Source organism: Benincasa hispida, chromosome 6, assembly GCF_009727055.1.
Source record: "Benincasa hispida cultivar B227 chromosome 6, ASM972705v1, whole genome shotgun sequence".
In the NCBI taxonomy this organism is placed as follows: Eukaryota; Viridiplantae; Streptophyta; class Magnoliopsida; order Cucurbitales; family Cucurbitaceae; genus Benincasa; species Benincasa hispida.
In genome coordinates this window covers 7943770-7961602 of record NC_052354.1, presented here as the reverse complement: position 1 = coordinate 7961602, position 17833 = coordinate 7943770, and the positions used below count along the sequence as shown (strand labels likewise).

General features: G+C 33.2%; 1 protein-coding gene, 1 long non-coding RNA gene and 1 pseudogene across 4 annotated transcripts; 2 read left to right on the top strand and 1 right to left on the bottom strand.

The window, feature by feature from the left end:
- Positions 1 to 291: 291 nt before the first annotated feature.
- On the top strand, positions 292 to 6824 carry LOC120080245. Of its 3 annotated transcripts, none has more exons than XM_039034855.1 (10): positions 292 to 828; positions 1939 to 2304; positions 2918 to 3001; positions 3176 to 3637; positions 3949 to 4081; positions 4171 to 4333; positions 4518 to 4646; positions 4925 to 5119; positions 5639 to 5761; positions 6150 to 6824. In XM_039034855.1, the coding sequence occupies exons 2-10, from the start codon at positions 2022 to 2024 to the stop codon at positions 6261 to 6263; spliced, it is 1686 nt and encodes a 561-aa protein (XP_038890783.1). In that variant the 5' UTR covers positions 292 to 828; positions 1939 to 2021; the 3' UTR covers positions 6264 to 6824. The 3 variants fall into 3 exon arrangements, with proteins under 3 accessions (XP_038890783.1, XP_038890782.1, XP_038890784.1); XM_039034854.1 differs by lacking the exon at positions 292 to 828 and adding an exon at positions 1249 to 1392; XM_039034856.1 differs by lacking the exon at positions 292 to 828 and adding an exon at positions 1419 to 1695.
- Positions 6825 to 8882: 2058 nt separating this feature from the next.
- On the bottom strand, positions 8883 to 13448 carry LOC120080111 (annotated as a pseudogene).
- Positions 8966 to 9659, top strand: LOC120080112. The gene is made up of 3 exons (XR_005482426.1): positions 8966 to 9105; positions 9244 to 9279; positions 9497 to 9659. It is a non-coding gene; the product is annotated as an uncharacterized LOC120080112 (long non-coding RNA).
- Positions 13449 to 17833: the final 4385 nt, after the last annotated feature.

Sequence of the window (17833 nt, the reverse complement as noted above, 5' to 3'; positions counted from 1 at the left end):
ATCGAGAATTTCTAACCTCTTCGACTAATAAAAAAAAGTGTTTATATCTTGAGATTTACACTATTAATTGACCGATATTAAAGATGTCTATTTATTCAAGTTACAATATAATAATAATAATAACATAATATTAGATAATTATATTAAATAAATATGTAAAAACTAATTAGAATCCATCCATTGTCTTCGACGAAAATTTGAAAATATCAAAAGTTTAAGGGAAATTTAATATTATGGGTTTAATTCGGGAATATAAATAGAAATAATTGAAAAGAAAGAAATGGAGCCAAGGATTGAAAATTTTAGTATACGGAAATCCATGAAAGACAACTCCTGAAGCTGGAAGAAGACAACAACAAACCCTTCTCTCTCTGTTTCTCTGTTTCTGTGCCAACGAATTCAGAGACAAAAAACAAACCTAAATTGGAGGAGAAAAGAAATGGGAAGAAGATAGTAAGACCAACAAATAGAACCTTCTCAATCCCCCCTCTTATTCTGCATCTCACGTTCCATTTTCTTTAACATTTCTCATTTTCTTCTTCTTCTTCTTCTTCTTCCATTGTATTTAACCCTCATTTCTCACCATTTCTTTGCTTTTTTCCCATTGACGATTCTGTTTTATCATTTCGAGGAAGAATCGCCATCTGGGTATTTTATTGTACCTCGATCCGGTTTCTTTTTGGACCCACCCACCAACCCTTTTCACGATTCCACGCCCTCCCTCTCTCCGTGTCTTTCTTCTTGTTTCTGGGTCGCAGAGAAAGAGAGCTAACTTCACCGAGATCTAGCCGGCATCGCGGAATCGTTTTTGGAGTTTCATCTCTGTTAGTATGTAACTGTAACACCCTTTATTAGTTCTGGTTTGTTCCTGCATTTTCTTTATGCTTTGTTGAAATACCCTTTGTTGGTGAAATCTTCTTGTTGAAGTTTTGATCGTTCTGTTTGGTTAAGTCTGCTGAATCACGAGATTTTTTTCTTCTTTTGTGGGTTTTGATATGATTGTGGTATTTATTATTGTTGTTGTTGTTAATCGCTATCATCATCGTCTGGAGCAGTAAAACGCAATTGTGTTTTGTTTTCTTCTGTGAAATGGCTCTGTTTTTCTGAATCACTGTTTTTTTTTTCTTTTTTCTTTTTTTATTTTACATTGCCATCAACGCTGTTTTCATCCTTTTGTTCTTTTCTGTAGTTCTTACTCATGAAACATTATGACCTCCAATTCTTTTAAATGGACCCTCTGACCCTTCTCTCTTAAACTTCCTTTTTCTACTTATTTGTTCTTTTGTATTTGGGTTTTCTGTTTCGAGAAAGCATAGGCAAGGAAAGAGGACTCTTCTCTCTCTCTCTCTCTCTCTCTCTCTCTCTCTATCTTCCAATTTCTCCAGAAGCAAGGTTGAAACTTCAAACTTCTCCGATTTTTCAACTTTTTAGTTTTGCGATTCTGGCTTTTTCTTCTCTTTTTCTTTTTCTACCAATCTGTTAGATTTTGTATTGCGTGTTTTTTCTCTTTTTCATGTTCATGTTCACTTAGGAAATTTCTTCTTCTCAACCAGATTATGCACATTTAATGATTTAAATATTTCTTACCCCCTCTTGTTTTTCTTTAGGAGAAGTAATTTGTGAATTGTGAGCAACTCACATGTATATGAATGAATAGATTCCACCATATACAGTAAAATTATAGAGCCACATGAGGTGTGTGTGTTTTATGAACATTGCAGTCAGAGACTTGAGTTACTTGACCACTGGTCCTTCAGCATTCTCTTTATCAAAATTTTGTTTTAATCTCTGTCTCTGTTTCTTCTTATCCAAAAAAATCTGTCTCTGTTTCTACTGGGCGCTTGCACTTGGACACTCATTACATTTATATATGGTAGAGATTTACGTTATCAATACGAAGTATGTAAGCAAAATTGATTTTTGATATACCATTTTCAGGTATTTTATGAGGTGAATCGAGTTTGTGGAGATCATTTTTCATATTTGGAACCATTGCTCCTTTCGCTTTTTGGAAGGCTATCATGGGAGGCTGTGCATCAACACCATCAAAAAATATTAGAACTCGGAAGAAGCTGCATCATCAGTTTGGAAAATATGGTAGAAAGATTTCCAGGTCTATCCCAAGAGCTATCATAAAAAGAAAGAGCAATGCAGGAAATAGAGTCACTGATTATGCTGTCAGTGAGTTTGTTCATATGGATCTTGAGAGTGGTGCAACCACTACTTGTAGAAGATCAGAAGTTTCAAATTCAACATTCCACCTCACTCAGTTGCAATGGCTCCATAGTCAGTATGATGCAAACAGTATGCCCCCTCCAATTTAACCATTTTCTATAATCTGTTTGCCGTGTGACTTATGCTTCCCTCCTAGTCAGAACATTGTATTATTTCATTGAGGTCTCGGATAGGATCTTATAAAATGCATCTGGCGAGTGATTGATATTTGGTTTTATGGTAGTTTTTCTTTTCCCCTTATTACAGCATGCATAGAAGATAGAACTATACATGATCTTGTCTAACCTTTTGAGTGTGAAAACTGAAATTAGGATTAAGACTGTTGAGAGTTGTTTTTGAAACCTCTTGTTATTGTTGAGAACAAAAGCTTAGTAAAAACATGTTTAGGTGGTTCTTTTCCTTCTAAAAAGTTGGTTGCTTCTGTTGCTCCCCTTTAGTTTTTTTTTCTCGATGATAGCCAAATATTTTGAAAATCAAGGACTTATGAATAGTGAATTCAAATGCACCATTAATTAACTTTGATTAGTCAGCCAGCGATTATTCTTGAAGACATATGCCTGAGATGCTATCTTGTGAATATTTATTTTATCTATTTAGTTCCCTTTTTTTAATGTTGTGTGTTCTGTTCTGGAAATTGAAGTTACACACATATTGAACTTTACTTTCAAATTTTGTGTTTCAGCAATTGCCCAAGATGAGGCTTGGTTCGACTCTGTCAGTGTTCTGGACTCTGATTCAGATGATGAATTCAGCAGTTTGCATGGAGGTAATATGAATGGTGGACTTTTTCTCTTAAACATACATACTAGTGTGTCAGTCAGAATCCTTTGGAGAATCCTTTGGTTACTGAAACTATTTTACAACCACTCAAAGTCTTGTGTTATAACTAGGCTGGTTAGAACTTTTGAGTATTGATTGTTTGATCATCTGTTCTTTGCAGATGGTTTTCCATCCGTGGGAAATGCTATTGGGAACATCTCAAGTGGCCAAGTGGTTCAGTATGAAAGATCGTCATGCTTTCTAGAAAACAAGTGCAAATATGAAGAATACCATGAAAGCTATCTGAAAATAGATGGAGGAAAACCAGAAAGTATTAAAAACAAGGATGAATATGCTTTTGGTCTGATGGGTAGCCACGGTAATGAAATTTCCAGCAAGAAGAGGTCGATGATAGATCATTCTTATGGCAGCTTCAAAGGTCTAAAAGAGGATTGGCGTAGTTCTGTAGAGAAGAATCAAGAGACTATTATTAAGTCTGCCTTACCACGTATGGTTCCTTCTATAAGTTTCAATGAAAAGATTCTGAATTCTCAGACTCCTCAGGGACACAAAAAGCAGTCAGCAGTTTTCAGGCTTTCTTTTAAGAGACGGTCATGTGATGGAGAAGAAACCATAGAAAAATGTAAGTGTTGAAATAATTTAAACCTCACATAGCTGAAGAGGGAAGAGTGAACCTTTTGACCTCAATACTTGTCTTCGTGGGCAGTTCCATATAACTAAGATCTCATAGAATTAGAAAGAGTACGCGGTAGTAAATTTAAGAAATTATATATCAAATATTGTTTGATCAGCTAAAAGTTCTTGTTTTAAACTGGGGACCTGGATTCTGGGAAATAGTACAAAATGTCCTTTCCTGGCCTTGTGCTTTCTTCCACATGAAGTTTATGGTTAAAGAGAGCAATAACAACCTGTCTATCTTATGGTATGCAACAGGCCAATCAAAGAAGTATCTATACCGTCCTAGAGCTGGGCATATACCATGTTTTTCAGGAGAGAAAACACCCCCAGGAAGCTGGTCCGAGATTCCACCATCAACTTTCAAACTCCGTGGTGAAAGCTACTTCAAGTATGCAATTTTGTCTTGCTCAATATTATCTTCGGCTGTGGCCGGATTTTCGTGATTTTTTTTTATTTTCTTCTGATCTTTACATGTAGAGACAAGAAGAAATATCCTGCTCCAAATGCCAGTCCTTATGTTCCAATTGGCGTTGATTTATTTATGTGTCCCAAGAAAATCAATCACATTGCTCAATACCTGGAGCTTCCTTTGGTAAAATCTGATGCAAAAGTGCCTCCATTACTCATTGTAAACATTCAGGTAATTTTTCTTTAAGTCAGGTCAGTTTTATGGCAAATGATACTACCTAAAATGCATTTGTGCTGAATTATGTTCCCCAACTCATTTTTACTACCTTCTGCTTTTATGACTGAAGTTCCATTTTTCTATATTTTTCTTTAGATTAAAATGTTATACCATTTAAAAGTCTTCTAATTTGTTGCAGTTGCCTATTTATCCTGCTGCAATGTTCCTGGGTGATAGTGATGGAGAGGGAATGAGTCTTGTTTTGTATTTCAAAGTCTCTGAGAAGTTTGATAAGGATATATCCCTTCATTATCAGGAAAGTATCAAGGTAAGCTCCTTTTTTTACATTTTTTTTCTCACCAAGTAAACTGGCACTCATCAAATTCAATTTAATATGCTGAGTTCGTTGGCTTTTAGTACACTTAAATCTTCATAATCACCTAAAGCAATGAGCTTTTTAATTTGATTAAACCTATGATTTTCTGCCCTCATTTTCACTATATTATTTTTTCCTCTTTTATGTTCTTAAGTTGCTAAGTGGGTTCCTCATTCAACATGGCTTTCCAATATATCTTACAGCACAGATATTCTTTGCTTATTCTACAGAAATTGGTTGATGATGAGATGGAAAAAACCAAAGGATTTACAAAAGATTCTACTGTTCCATTCAGGGAAAGGCTAAAGATTATGGCAGGGGTGGTTAATCCAGAGGATCTCCATTTGAGCTCCACTGAAAGGAAGCTCGTCAGTGCGTATAACGAAAAACCTGTCCTCTCACGGCCTCAGCACAATTTTTATAAGGTATAGGATTAGAAACATTAGAACAAATGACTTTGAATATTCTGATTCCATTTTAGAGTTAGAACATGAACAAAATATGTAGGAACCTTTAGTTTTCAAGTTTTGATTGTTCCATTTGTAGAGAACGAAACTCGGTCTTACTTCAAGTTGCCAGAGTATGTTTAACTTCTGAATAATATCACTGCTTACCTATTATTGGCAACTTGGTTGATAAGCGATGAACGTTAGTGGTAGGCCAGAGGAAAATTGGCAAGATTTGCTTTGAATTTTTGTCTTTTCCTTGAATATCTGGAAGCATAAAACCTTGGTACTCTTTTAAAGGGATTGAGTTTCCAAGAGCATTTTTCTTTTTTTTTTTTTTTTNCGTTTACTTGGGTGGTGCATTACTCATATTGCACTTAAATGTTGGATTAGGAGAGAAAAAAAGGAATGAGAAAAATGTAATGCTCAACTGCCATATTTCTTATAGGTTAGATAGAAGCATTTCTGACTTTTTCAACCACCATTTCACAATTGCAGGGTCAAAATTACTTTGAGATCGATCTAGACATTCATCGTTTCAGCTACATATCAAGAAAGGGACTTGAATCATTTCGAGAACGTTTGAAAAATGGAATACTTGATCTCGGTTTAACCATCCAGGTATATAGTTGGTACCAGTGCACTCTCTGTTCTAGTTATATAGGATATACATATATTTTTTTCATATCAATTAGGAGAGGGAAAGAATCCAGTTCTTAACGTGAAAGAACTTATCCTTATCCTAACATATAAATTTGTGATCCATGTCAAAACGAGGCACTCTGAGAAACACATCACTACTTGGGCAAGTTTAGAAGCCTTGATTATTTCCTTTGGTGAATCAATGTGATCTTTGGAATCTCATTTGGAAATCGACACATTTTTCAAACCGAAAATGATTGCGGACTAGCAGTAGTGAACATATGCATTGATAGAGGAGGGAAGAAGTGTTACTCAGCCAAACCAAGTCTCTTTTTGGCATTCTTAATTGCTTCTCTTTTGTTAACAGGCACAAAAACCTGAAGAACTGCCAGAGCAAGTTCTCTGTTGTGTGAGGCTGAATAAGATTGATTTTATGGATCATGGACAGATACCTACATTAGTGACCCTCGAAGAAGACTGATACCGAGTCACCGACCATATGGTACATTCCTTGATTTGGTACGACATGTTGTAACTCAGGCAGCTCAATGAAGGCGGGCAGACGACATCCATCTTAATGCACTGAAACACTGGCCCTTTGGTCCTCTTATATAATCCAAAAGATCCTTCAGTTTTGTCCAATGACTCATTCTTCTTCTCCTTTCCAGCCCATAGCTTCTACCAATAAAGAAGCAAGCCATCACTGGCAATGCCTCAATGTGCTGTTACAAACTTACAACCATTCCTTTCATCTCTGTATATGTTTATTTCGTCGTCGTAATAACGAGAGCCTAAGAATTTGCACGCCATGTCAATCTGAGCACAGAGCTCAACCGGTTGAGGTGTTAGCAATCTTTCTTGCTGATCATAAATTCAAATCCTCTCCCTATTGTTTGAATTGTATGTGTAAAAAAAAGAAAGAATGTAGGCAATGACTTGTGTACCACTATTTATGTGAAAGTCAGATAATTGAAATATTTATCAACCTTATCACATGGATATCAGGTTAACTTGAAGTTAATCCATGTAGTTTAGAACCTAAGCTGAATAACGTTCTTGGTTCCTGTCAATAAATTTTCATTCTCTCATTAAAATCTTGAGTTGCTTTGCATTGGATTTAACATAAGAAAAAAATTGTCAAATTCAATGTGGCTTTGAACTCAAGTTCATATGATTTTGTGCACTTTCTTATTCTTTTTGTTGCATTCAGTAAGAAAATTTAAAAGAAAAATAGTTGTTAAGCTCATCATCTAAAATATAACATTTAAAAGCATTATGATGGAATAAATAAATTTGGTAGGTTCTCCTTTGTTGTGAGGTCATATGTTTAAATTCTCATACTTTAATTCATTGAACTAAATAAATATAGGGAATAAACGTACATGTACGAAACTTTTTGTGTTAAACTACCATTTTGATCTATAAACTTTACGTTTTATTCAATTTTAACCTTGGTCCCAATAGTTAGTTTCTTATTATTATTGTTATTTTTATTTAGCCTCTGTTAGCAATCCATTTATAATTTCTGACAATATATTCTTATATGTCTCTTCTTGCATGAAAATTATTATCAAGATTTAACCAGAATTGATAAGAAAAAAAAAAAAATTAAAGGATTGAATTTATGATTTATTGAAAGTAGGGCTAAAATAGAGTAAAAGTTAAATTACAATGAATAAAATGGTATATTAACCTTTTTTTTTAATCAATAAATTGAAAGTGAAGACCAAAAATCAAATGCAAGTATTGGTTACTCAAGGGCAAAAGTAAAAGAGTAACGTTTTAAAATTTAAGGATAAAATGGAAACTATATTTAAGAGGCATTTGGACCCAACTTGTTGGAAGCTATTATAGCCAATTCCATGTTTTTTGCTATATAATAGTTAGTATTTCCAAATGTTATAACATATAATTAACTACAATATTACTATTTTAAATCATCTTTATTATAGTGTATAGTATTTCCTACTCATCTTCTCTTTTCTTTTTTATATAATATTTACTATTTCTTACCTAAACTCTGAATCCCTAATACAATTTATTATAACTTATATATTATAACAATCACTAATTATAATAACCAACTTAACACCGCAAATACTCCTTGAAGGGATTAAAAAATATTTTTTTTTACCCAAATAAAACAAAATATGGATTTTTTTTTATCAAACTAAAAACAATATTAGAGTTGAATTATTGTTAAAATTTATAAGTTCTTGAGGAGATTTGTTTAACGGTAAAAGAAAAACTACAAAATCCAACCCAAGAATCATTTACTAATAATTGACATATATTTATTCTTTTGAGAGTAAATATATAATTTGATATTTTCGATTGAATAGATCATTACAATAAAGACAACAAAACATTTTTTTTTTCTTGTAACATATTGCAAAATAACTTATTATATATATATATATTATGAGCAAAACGACGCACAATGAAAACATGAATATAGAGAAAATATAATATAATAACAATATATAATAAAGTAAATAAAATAACAAAGAATTAATTTCTCCATTCTCCGATCTTTTTAGATTGATGACCAATACGTGTCTTTCAAAATCCATCGAATGACACTGTTTATAGGTAATTTGATAGTGTAATCTCGAGACATATGGACAACATTCATGAAAATGGACATTTACATTACACCTAATTTAGCGTATTTATAATAGTTACAATATTTATCCAATTAAGCCTGTTTCTTTTATTGAAAATAAGAAGAATGAAAGTAAAAAAAAAAATAAAAAAAATAAAAAAAAATAAAAAAAAGGGTCTTATGGGTATTAGAGAAAAGGAGAAGGACAGAAATGGAAATGTGTGGATTAGGGTTTGTGGAGGTTGCAAATAAATGAAGAAGACGAAGAGAAGCAGAGCAAAAAAAGCCCGAGGCCGGGCGCTTCCCTCTTGAGTTAGGGGTGGCGTGGTATTCCACAGGGAGAGGTTTTTCAAATTTGTGGCGCACTGACTCTCAGTGCGTTGGGCTTACATTATCACTTTCTCGTGAGGGCTACCATGGCCGCTTTGCTGCCCTAGCTTTCGCAGTCAAAGCGATGGCTTTCGCCCTACATTCAATTCAAATTCCCCTTTTTTCTTTTTCCTTCTTATCTTTCATCATTCGCTTTTTTCCTGTCGCAACATTTTGAATTCATCCTTTAATTAATTAGGATTTTTCTTGTAAATTCTATATCTGTTTTTATTAAGCGAGTGAGTAGAATAAATATATATGTATATGTTTTCGTGTATCAATCAGATGATAAGAACGACGCGAGAAAGTCAAAATCACGTTTCCAAAAATTCATCAATTGCATCCGACGGTATTTTTCATTCAACTTGTCTGAATATCTCAAATAAATGTTTGTATATTTGTAGAAGCTTTTCTTTTTCTGCTTCCTTTTGCTTTTGTTTTTGGTGTCGGGTTGCAAATGTCAATCTGAGCTCCATTGTGGACGCAGGTTTTGGAACTGCTGCTGCTAAGTATGTTTTTTTATGTACGTCTATCATCTGACTATTGCATCGGATAATGCACGAATCATTTATCTGGAAATAACAACAGAAGTTTTTCAATTGTTGATTGATTAGTTAGATATATGAAAAGAAGAGTTCTTTAAAGTGGGGTCGTTGGATTCAGATTGTCCCCCATTTTTTACCTTTTTCAAATCTCGATTTTCGAGCCACACGTCGGATGTGACTTTCATTTCTTTGCAGGAGTTCATCTATTTTATGGGATTGTGTTAACAGAGGACCTGAGAATTCAATGTGCGATTCTGGATCATCGTTGTCCTGTTCATTTATGAGAGAACAACATCAACAGTCAGTTCCGAAAAGAAATTTTTGTAGTTTGTAAGTAAATGGGGAATCCTTACGAGATTTGTTGTGGCATTGAAGGGTGGTTTCAGATAGAGTTCATTGGACACATCTAAGAATGAATATGCTTCGGATGCATCAAAAGACTCAGGAAAATCATGTTTTCTTCTTTGCTGCTTTCGAATTTCATAGGCCTGCACCTCTGAACTGACTGGAATGTTTGTTTGTCCATTCTGTTTTTTTGTTAGTTCAAAGGTGTAATTTGCAAAAGATGGCTCTAGAGCACTTGTTTGGCTCTTAAGACCAACTGATGTAGCTTCCTCTTTTCGCTTCTTTACCCAAGCAAAGCCACTAGATGCTGAGACTGGTATTGGGGCTGTGAATGCACTGTCAACTCTTTGATTTAGTGTAGTTGTGGCCTGAGAAGCCTCAGATGTTGCATCATATAGTTGCTTCTGAGGCTCTCTCTGGAAAATGTCACCTCTTTCTTTGGAAAAATTTGCAGGATTGCTGCCATTTCGTCGAGAAGGTTGAATGTTTTCTTTCCGTCGAGAAGGTTGAATGTTTTCTTCTACTTCCTGTGGAAGAAAAATCTCCATGAAATTTGGTAATAGATTTAGAATTTAGAGTAATGTGATATGAGAGGAATGGTTAAGGAGCAACCTCTTTGATTGGCACTTTATAGCTGTTGAATTCTTTGTAATTTCTTCTGACTCTTCTAGGCCTTTGTGTTGCCCCTGTCTCTCCTGCTCTTTCGTTAGCCCTCTTCCTGCAAGTATTCGCAAGTTATAGTTCTTCATAATATATTTGAAGGTACTGGATTTTATAGCCAAGTTTGAGGGAGAAAGTGAAAGTTTCACCTTCGCGCATCTTCACGAATTTTGGCATCCATTTCTTTGTTTGGTGGATACTTGGGTAAGGTAGATGGATCACAAGCATATGGCTTTGTCTTGAAATACTGGAAAGAAAAACAAATCATAAACCCAAGGGGTACATTTGAGTTATGGTTGTTCGGATAACAAGGTGGTATGGTTAAGAGTGGTTGTAAGATGAGTGTTCTCATTCCTAAAAAAAATTGTTGTAAATTTGGACATACTCAAATTAAGCTAGATTGATCCATTTTTAACATATACTTAATATTATTCAATATATTTGATTGATATATACCTCGATTTTAGAAATGTGAAACATTCTAATCGTTTTCTTTTAAACTCTAAGAGGATACTTAGATATTTGTGAAGTTGAATTTGAAGGGTATACTTAGATATTTGTGAAGTTGAATTTGAAGGGTAGGAGTTACCTCTGTCTCTTATACACATCTAGATGTGTATAAGAGACAGTTCATATGCATGTTGGGGTCTAAACATAGCTGCATGAGGAAGTTTTGTTTTTTTCCAGAACTCTTCAGGTGGGGAGCCGCAAAGTTTGAAGATCTTGTGCAATTGTTCAACCTGTTTTGTTTTTTCCATTGAGGTTAGATCGAACACTCGACAAAGGAAAAAAAAAATAGAAAAGCTTTTTTTTAGAAACTAGCATCTCTATTACCTCGGTTCTTCCTTTAAGAAGGGGTTTTCCCAGGTGCAATTCTGCAAATACACATCCTATGCTCCAGAGATCCACACTTAATTCGTAATCGGTTGAACCCATTAGAAGCTCGGGAGGGCGATACCATAATGTCACCACTCGACTTGTTAGCACTTGCTTGTTTCTCGAGTTTATGATATTTGCTAACCCAAAATCTGCTAACTTCAGAATTCCTTCATTGTTTAACAAAATATTGGATGTTTTAATGTCTCTATGCATTATACCTCGAAGGTGGCAATGCTCAATTGCATATAGAAGCTGTCTCATATAACACTTTACCTAAGAAAAAGAATGCGATGGAAGAGGAAATGAGATTATTTTTTTCTCTAATTAGAGTAGCACTGGATGGAAGAAAAAAGATGATATATTGCCAAGGGTACTATGGCTTGTGCAAGTAAATCAATAGACGAAATACCAACCTGTGCCTCACTGAACTTGACATCAGGACTAGACACTAGTCCTGCAAGATCATGTTCCATGTATTCAAATACAAGATAAATGTTGCTAGACATTTTGGAAGTAATTATTCCTTCTAATTGCATGATGTTTGGGTGGTCAAGCCTGCGCAAAATCATTATTTCCCTTGCCATAAACCTAATACTCTCCGGTTGAAAATTATCGAAACGAACCTTCTTTAATGCAACCATCCTTCCTGTCTCAACTTCTCGAGCACGGAACACACTGCTGTATGTACCTTGTCCGATCTATTTCAAAAACAAACTCGTTTATCTTTTCTGGGTATACAAAGATGCACATAAAACATATAAAAAGATGATGCATTACAAAGACCATTGCATGGTTACAAGATTTATAGACCTTCAGAACATACAAAGGAGAACATAACTTGATCTTATGCCATATATGAGTGGCATAAAGACCATTTTAGCAACAGGCACAGAGAACGACACTAACACAATGTGGTTGGTCGATCATTCTGTTTTTTCCGTATGGGCCTGCATTAGAATCAATGTCCAAGAAGTTGGCCCCTTTGGTAATGTTCCATTTATTCTAGAAGGGATTAGATGATTCGTTTTGCTGTTTGCATCAATGGTAAGACCTTATGATATCCCCTCCATTTTCATTAGAGATCATGATAAATCATGTTGAACCTCAATTAGATGAGACAAAATGCAGCTGCAAGTTTGAATCAAATCTGATTGTATATTGTTTTTCATTAGGACAAACAATGAGAAGACAATAAAAATGAAGAATGCTACAAAAAAAAAATAAAAAAATCATGGTGTAATAATACCTTCTCCAACTTCTCGAAGGAATCAGCTCGTAGAGGCACCCACCCATGAATGGCCTCGCCTGCTGCACTACTAAGCCAAGAAGGCCAACCGGCGGCAACCTGCTCAGCTTCAACATAACGTTGAGAAAACTCTAATCTGAAAGAACCCTTCCAACTCCCTTTTTTCGATTTTTTAATATCTCGACTTCGATCCTCCAATTTATCCTCCCCTTTCTTCCCATGATCCGAAGTGTCCAGGGTCACAACAGAACCATTCTCGACAATGGCGGCGGCAGCGACGGTGGCGGATGTAGTGTTGGTGGGTTTGGACCGATGATGTTTATAAACAGGTGATGCCGCCGATTTAGCTACGTGCTTGGAGCTAATGCAACCCATGAACCACCAAATCCCGACAGCATCGATCAGAGTATTGACACGAAGGGCTATGAAACACCCGATCGGGAAATGGGCTCAGCAAAAGGAGAAGGGGAATCGAACCCTTTCATGGTTTGCTGGAAAGAACGGAAAATTGCTTGAACCCATTAGAAATCAGAGCCATTTTTGGGTTAAGTTTGCCAATGACACTCTCTTCCTCCTCTGAGACCGCGAGATCTGCAATATGAAGAGAATTGGCCAAAGAGAAACATTCGTGGGTCCTAACTGTCCTTTCTTTCTCCTCTTTATCTGCTTTTTCTAATCTAAAAATCGTATTGAAATTTGTGGGTTTTTTTCTATCTTCTGCTGCTTTCCACCATTATTTGATTTTTCTCCTCTTTCACTGAATCCGCCATTGGAGCTCTGCACTACAAGCTTTGAAGCTTAGTTTGTTCTATTAAACAAACTGAAATTCACTAATCTTTCCCATATGGGGTTTCTTGTATTTGGAACAGAAAGGGAAATAAAGAGAGAATCAACGACAAAACTCTTCTTTCGGCTCATCATTTTTCTCTTTTCCTTTCTTGCTTTGCTTTTTTTCCCTCCTCTGTTTCACTCATTTCTCTTTTTCATTCTTCATATAATCATTACAATCATCCCTCATTCCTATATTATACTTTTCTTTTAACCATCTTTTTTTATTTCTTTCAAACTATTGGCTACATTTTTCTTGTTGAATATGCTTTATGTTAGAGAGATTGGATGAGTATACAAAAGTTTGTTATTTACTCAAAATTCTATACTTTTATTCTTTTGATTGAAATGAAATTGGTGTAAGTTGAGTTGGTGTAGTGAGTGGTTATCATATCAAGTCATGTCAGGAGATCCATCTTAATCATTCAATGGACCAAATTAAACATACTAAGGATTGCAAACACTACATAAACCATGCATAAAATCTTTAAATGTATTCTTGTCGCCTTATATCATATTAAAATTGATTTATAAGTTTAGTCATTGAAGCTTATGTTTTTCGTGTCTACTAGATCTTTGAATTTTATAAGTATATAATAATTTTTTGGCTTCCGGTTTTATATTTAACAAGGCCTATTTCACAATTTTTAACTTATTGATTATGTTAAAATTAAATTTTATGTCTATTAGAACATTCACCTTTATATTATTGTCTTATATTTCACAGCCTTATATTTATTAAACATTAAAATGAAGTTAAAAAAATTATTAGACATTTGGAAAGTTTATATGGATCTATTAGACTTAAAAGTGAAAGTTTGAAAACGTATGGACACTTTTAAAGTTCAAATCTTATTATCCTTACCTTTCTTAAAGTTTAAAATATTATCATAAACCTTAAGTTAAAAAAATTAAGACCATGTTTGATAATGATTTTATTTTTTGTTTTGAAAATTAAGCTTCTAAACTCTACTTTCACTTATAAATTTCTATATTTTGCAATATGTTACACTAATATTCCAAAAGTCAAACAAAGTTAGAAAACTAAAAAAGAAAAATAGTTTTTAAAAATTTGTCATATGACATGCACAATTTACAAACAAATGATAATTTATCTTTTAGGCTAAATATGTGACAATTATATGAACTTTAATATGATAGTTTTTGTGACATTATATGATCAATTGTTAACATGTGGGTATTTTATTAGGTAAAATTTATAATACAAGAAGCAACTTTAGGTAAGTTATTATGTGTCATAGGAATCAAATAATTTTTCTACTTTATTGGGAGTCGTAAGTCTATTTTATCAAAATTAAATACAGATTATATTCAACTTTACTAAAAAAAAGTGTTTTTTTTTTAACCTTACCATCATTTTCTCATATATTATTTATTATATTAATCTTTTTTTTTGTTTTTTTTTTTTTTGGGGGGGGGGGGGGTGGTTTAAGTATCCTTTGGTGACTATAAAGATTAATTGAAAAAAGTAATTGGACAAACATTTTAGAAGAGTAAGGATCTATTTGAAAAAAGAGAAAACTAAATAATAATAGAGAATAAAATATATATTTAACTTATTAGGGACCTTAGAGCAATTAATATTGATAAAAAATTGAAGATGAAGAAAGAGGCAGACAATTAATAAAATATAATTAATAAAAAAAGACAAGATGACAAAATTCTCTTTTGTTTTATTATTATTATTGTTATTTCAAATAATGTGATTCTTGGAATTAATTCATCAATTGTGTGTTTGATTTAACTGGTTAAAATTTGAAAATAATTCATTTTGAAAAATTTGAAATGTATGATAATAGCTTTAAAACATCTTGAAAATATATTTTAAACAGGTATTTATCAAAAGTGTGTAAATAAATTGATTTTTTTGAAAAATATATTTTTTTTTCTAGTCAAGGAGTGGAAAAATGTTAGTCCACTTGAATGAAAGTGATCATCTTTGCAAGCAAACTTCTAAAATCTAATAGAGATATGTTATGAAACACCAAAATAGTGGGTCGATATTCATTATTTAAAAAGGTATTTGAAATGAGTAGCATTTTTAGAGATAATAATCAAGTGTATAACAATATTTTTTTTTAAAAAAAATTAATTATAGCAAAATCAATCAACAATAGATTTCTATAGATAGATTCTTATCAGCGATATGGTCTATCACTAATAGACTCCTACCACTGATAAACTCTTACAAGTACAAGCGATATAGTCTAGACTATTTAAATTTTGTCATATTTGTAATTTTTTTTACATTATGCTACATCCGCTAATACTTTGGATCTGATTGTTATAGTAATGAGGTTTAAAAATTAATAAGGTAATTTACAACAACAATAGTTTCCTATTAAATTGCTTGTTCAAAAAAGAAAAAGGAAAAAAAGTCTTTGCATCTTCCTAACAAATGCAAATTTATGTAGTTTTACGACATAACATGTTACAAGGTTGACAAACTCAACTCTAATTTAGTTAATATTAATTTAGCTATTAATTAGTATTTTGGATTCAATTAGTTAAGCATAAAATTGTAAAGAAACTTTCAAATATTATTTTGAAAGTGTTTCATAAACCCTGGGAATGAATTCCCTTGAATTTGGCTTAATCACAAACCTGCTACATCATTTTCTAAAAAAAATGGTGAGTATTCAAGCATGAATGAATGTACTTGGACCATTTTCATAGGACAACCGTTTTAATCCATTACATTCAGATCATGTTTATTTCTTTGAAAACGTAATCCATTAATGACAATTTAAAAAATAAGTTCATTTGCTTACGTTTATTGTTGTTTACCCATGTTTTGTAATCGTAATGAAATGTGGGACCCACAATTACTTGTATATAACACAAGTGAAATATAATCCATCAATGATAATGTAAAAAATAGGCCCTGATTGGTTACGTTTGTTGTTGTTTACTTGTATTATATACTCTGCAATAAAATGTGCGGCCTGCCTCCAATTTGTAATCAAATCGCACAATCTAATCGAGGAACGAATGTTCAACTTGATTGTGCTTGAAAATTATATGGGATCCACCACCTTTACCGTTATCGTTACCGTTACCGTTTCAGATATTGTTCCTGTAGCCGTATGAAAAATATGAATATGTTACATTTATTTTTACCTTTATCTTTATTGTTATCGCTTAAGATCAAACAGTAACAATAACCGTAATGGTAACAATAAATGTGACAAATTCGTAATTCTAAGTAAACACGATCAAAAGCAGTTCAATTACGTTTGCAATTCAGACTATTACTATTAATCCATCAATGAAATTTCATTATAATTAGACCAATTTTCACTACGACTTGATAAACGTAACCTAAACTATAAATAACAGACGTAATTTGATTGTGGAGCTGAAGGGAATCAATCTGATTGCGTTGGAAAATTACGTGAACCCACTAGAAGATACCGTTACCGTTACAGATAATATTAATGTTACAGTAAAAAAGTTATGAATATGTCACAACTTATCAAATGACTCTAAATAATAACAATAACGAGAAAAAGACAGTGATGTCATACATTCCAAAGTAATCAGTATCAATCCTAATCAAATTAGGTTGGTAAAATGTATAAGTAAATATAATCAAAAGCAATCCAATTTCATTTGTGATTGAGATTCATTACAATTGATTCATACATCTTCATACAATTATTACAATTATTACAGATGGGTAAACATAATTACCAAGAAAACTCATGGCTACTAAATTTGTGGTCACTATAACCTGAAATCATTCCCTTTTATTTAAGCCATTTATGACTTTACCTTATTAATAACAAGGCCAACCTTCATAATAATCAACTCATGCCAAATGTAAGTTCCCTTTTTTAATCATAAACTATTCAAATCTAACTCGTGGGCCAAATAACAAGGGTGGTTTGATGAAAAATATCTGAAGTAGAGCAGACAGGTCACCCATTCAAAAGCAAACCAGGTCTTCTTTCTAATGTAAACATTGGAAAAAGAAATAATAACAGAAAATGTGGTGATGAAACATAAAGCAACAAACAAAATGCAACAGTCCCGTTGTTTGTGTTTTTGAGTCAAAAAGAGCTCCATTTGCCTTATGCCTTATAGCAATTTACATCCCAAAACTGTTTTCAAATGATGCTGATGCTAAGGGAGATACAAGGAGGTCAGTCATACTGATATTATGTGATCACAAATAATGTTATTACTTCTGTTTATCTCTGCTTCCTGAGGCCATTTCACCATTGCAGCTGAGGTGAAAGAGTATGAACTTCATCCTACAAAGTAACAGGAAGTGGGGGTAACCTTCCCTGTAGTTTTAGAAACCTTTGTGTAGTGTGACTTTCAAATTCAAACTAGACATTGTTATGTACTGTATAATCTCATTGTTTTGTAGTACATCAGTTTATACCAAAACATGAACTGTACAAATTGTAGTTGTGTGTATAAAGTTGAGAATCTTTATATTGTTTTGTTGATCAAGATGGGTAGTTGATACAGTTCTATTGGGAAGATGCTATGCTATTAACATCTCTGCATTTGGTTGTGAAAAAACAATGAAAAAGTGGGCCATT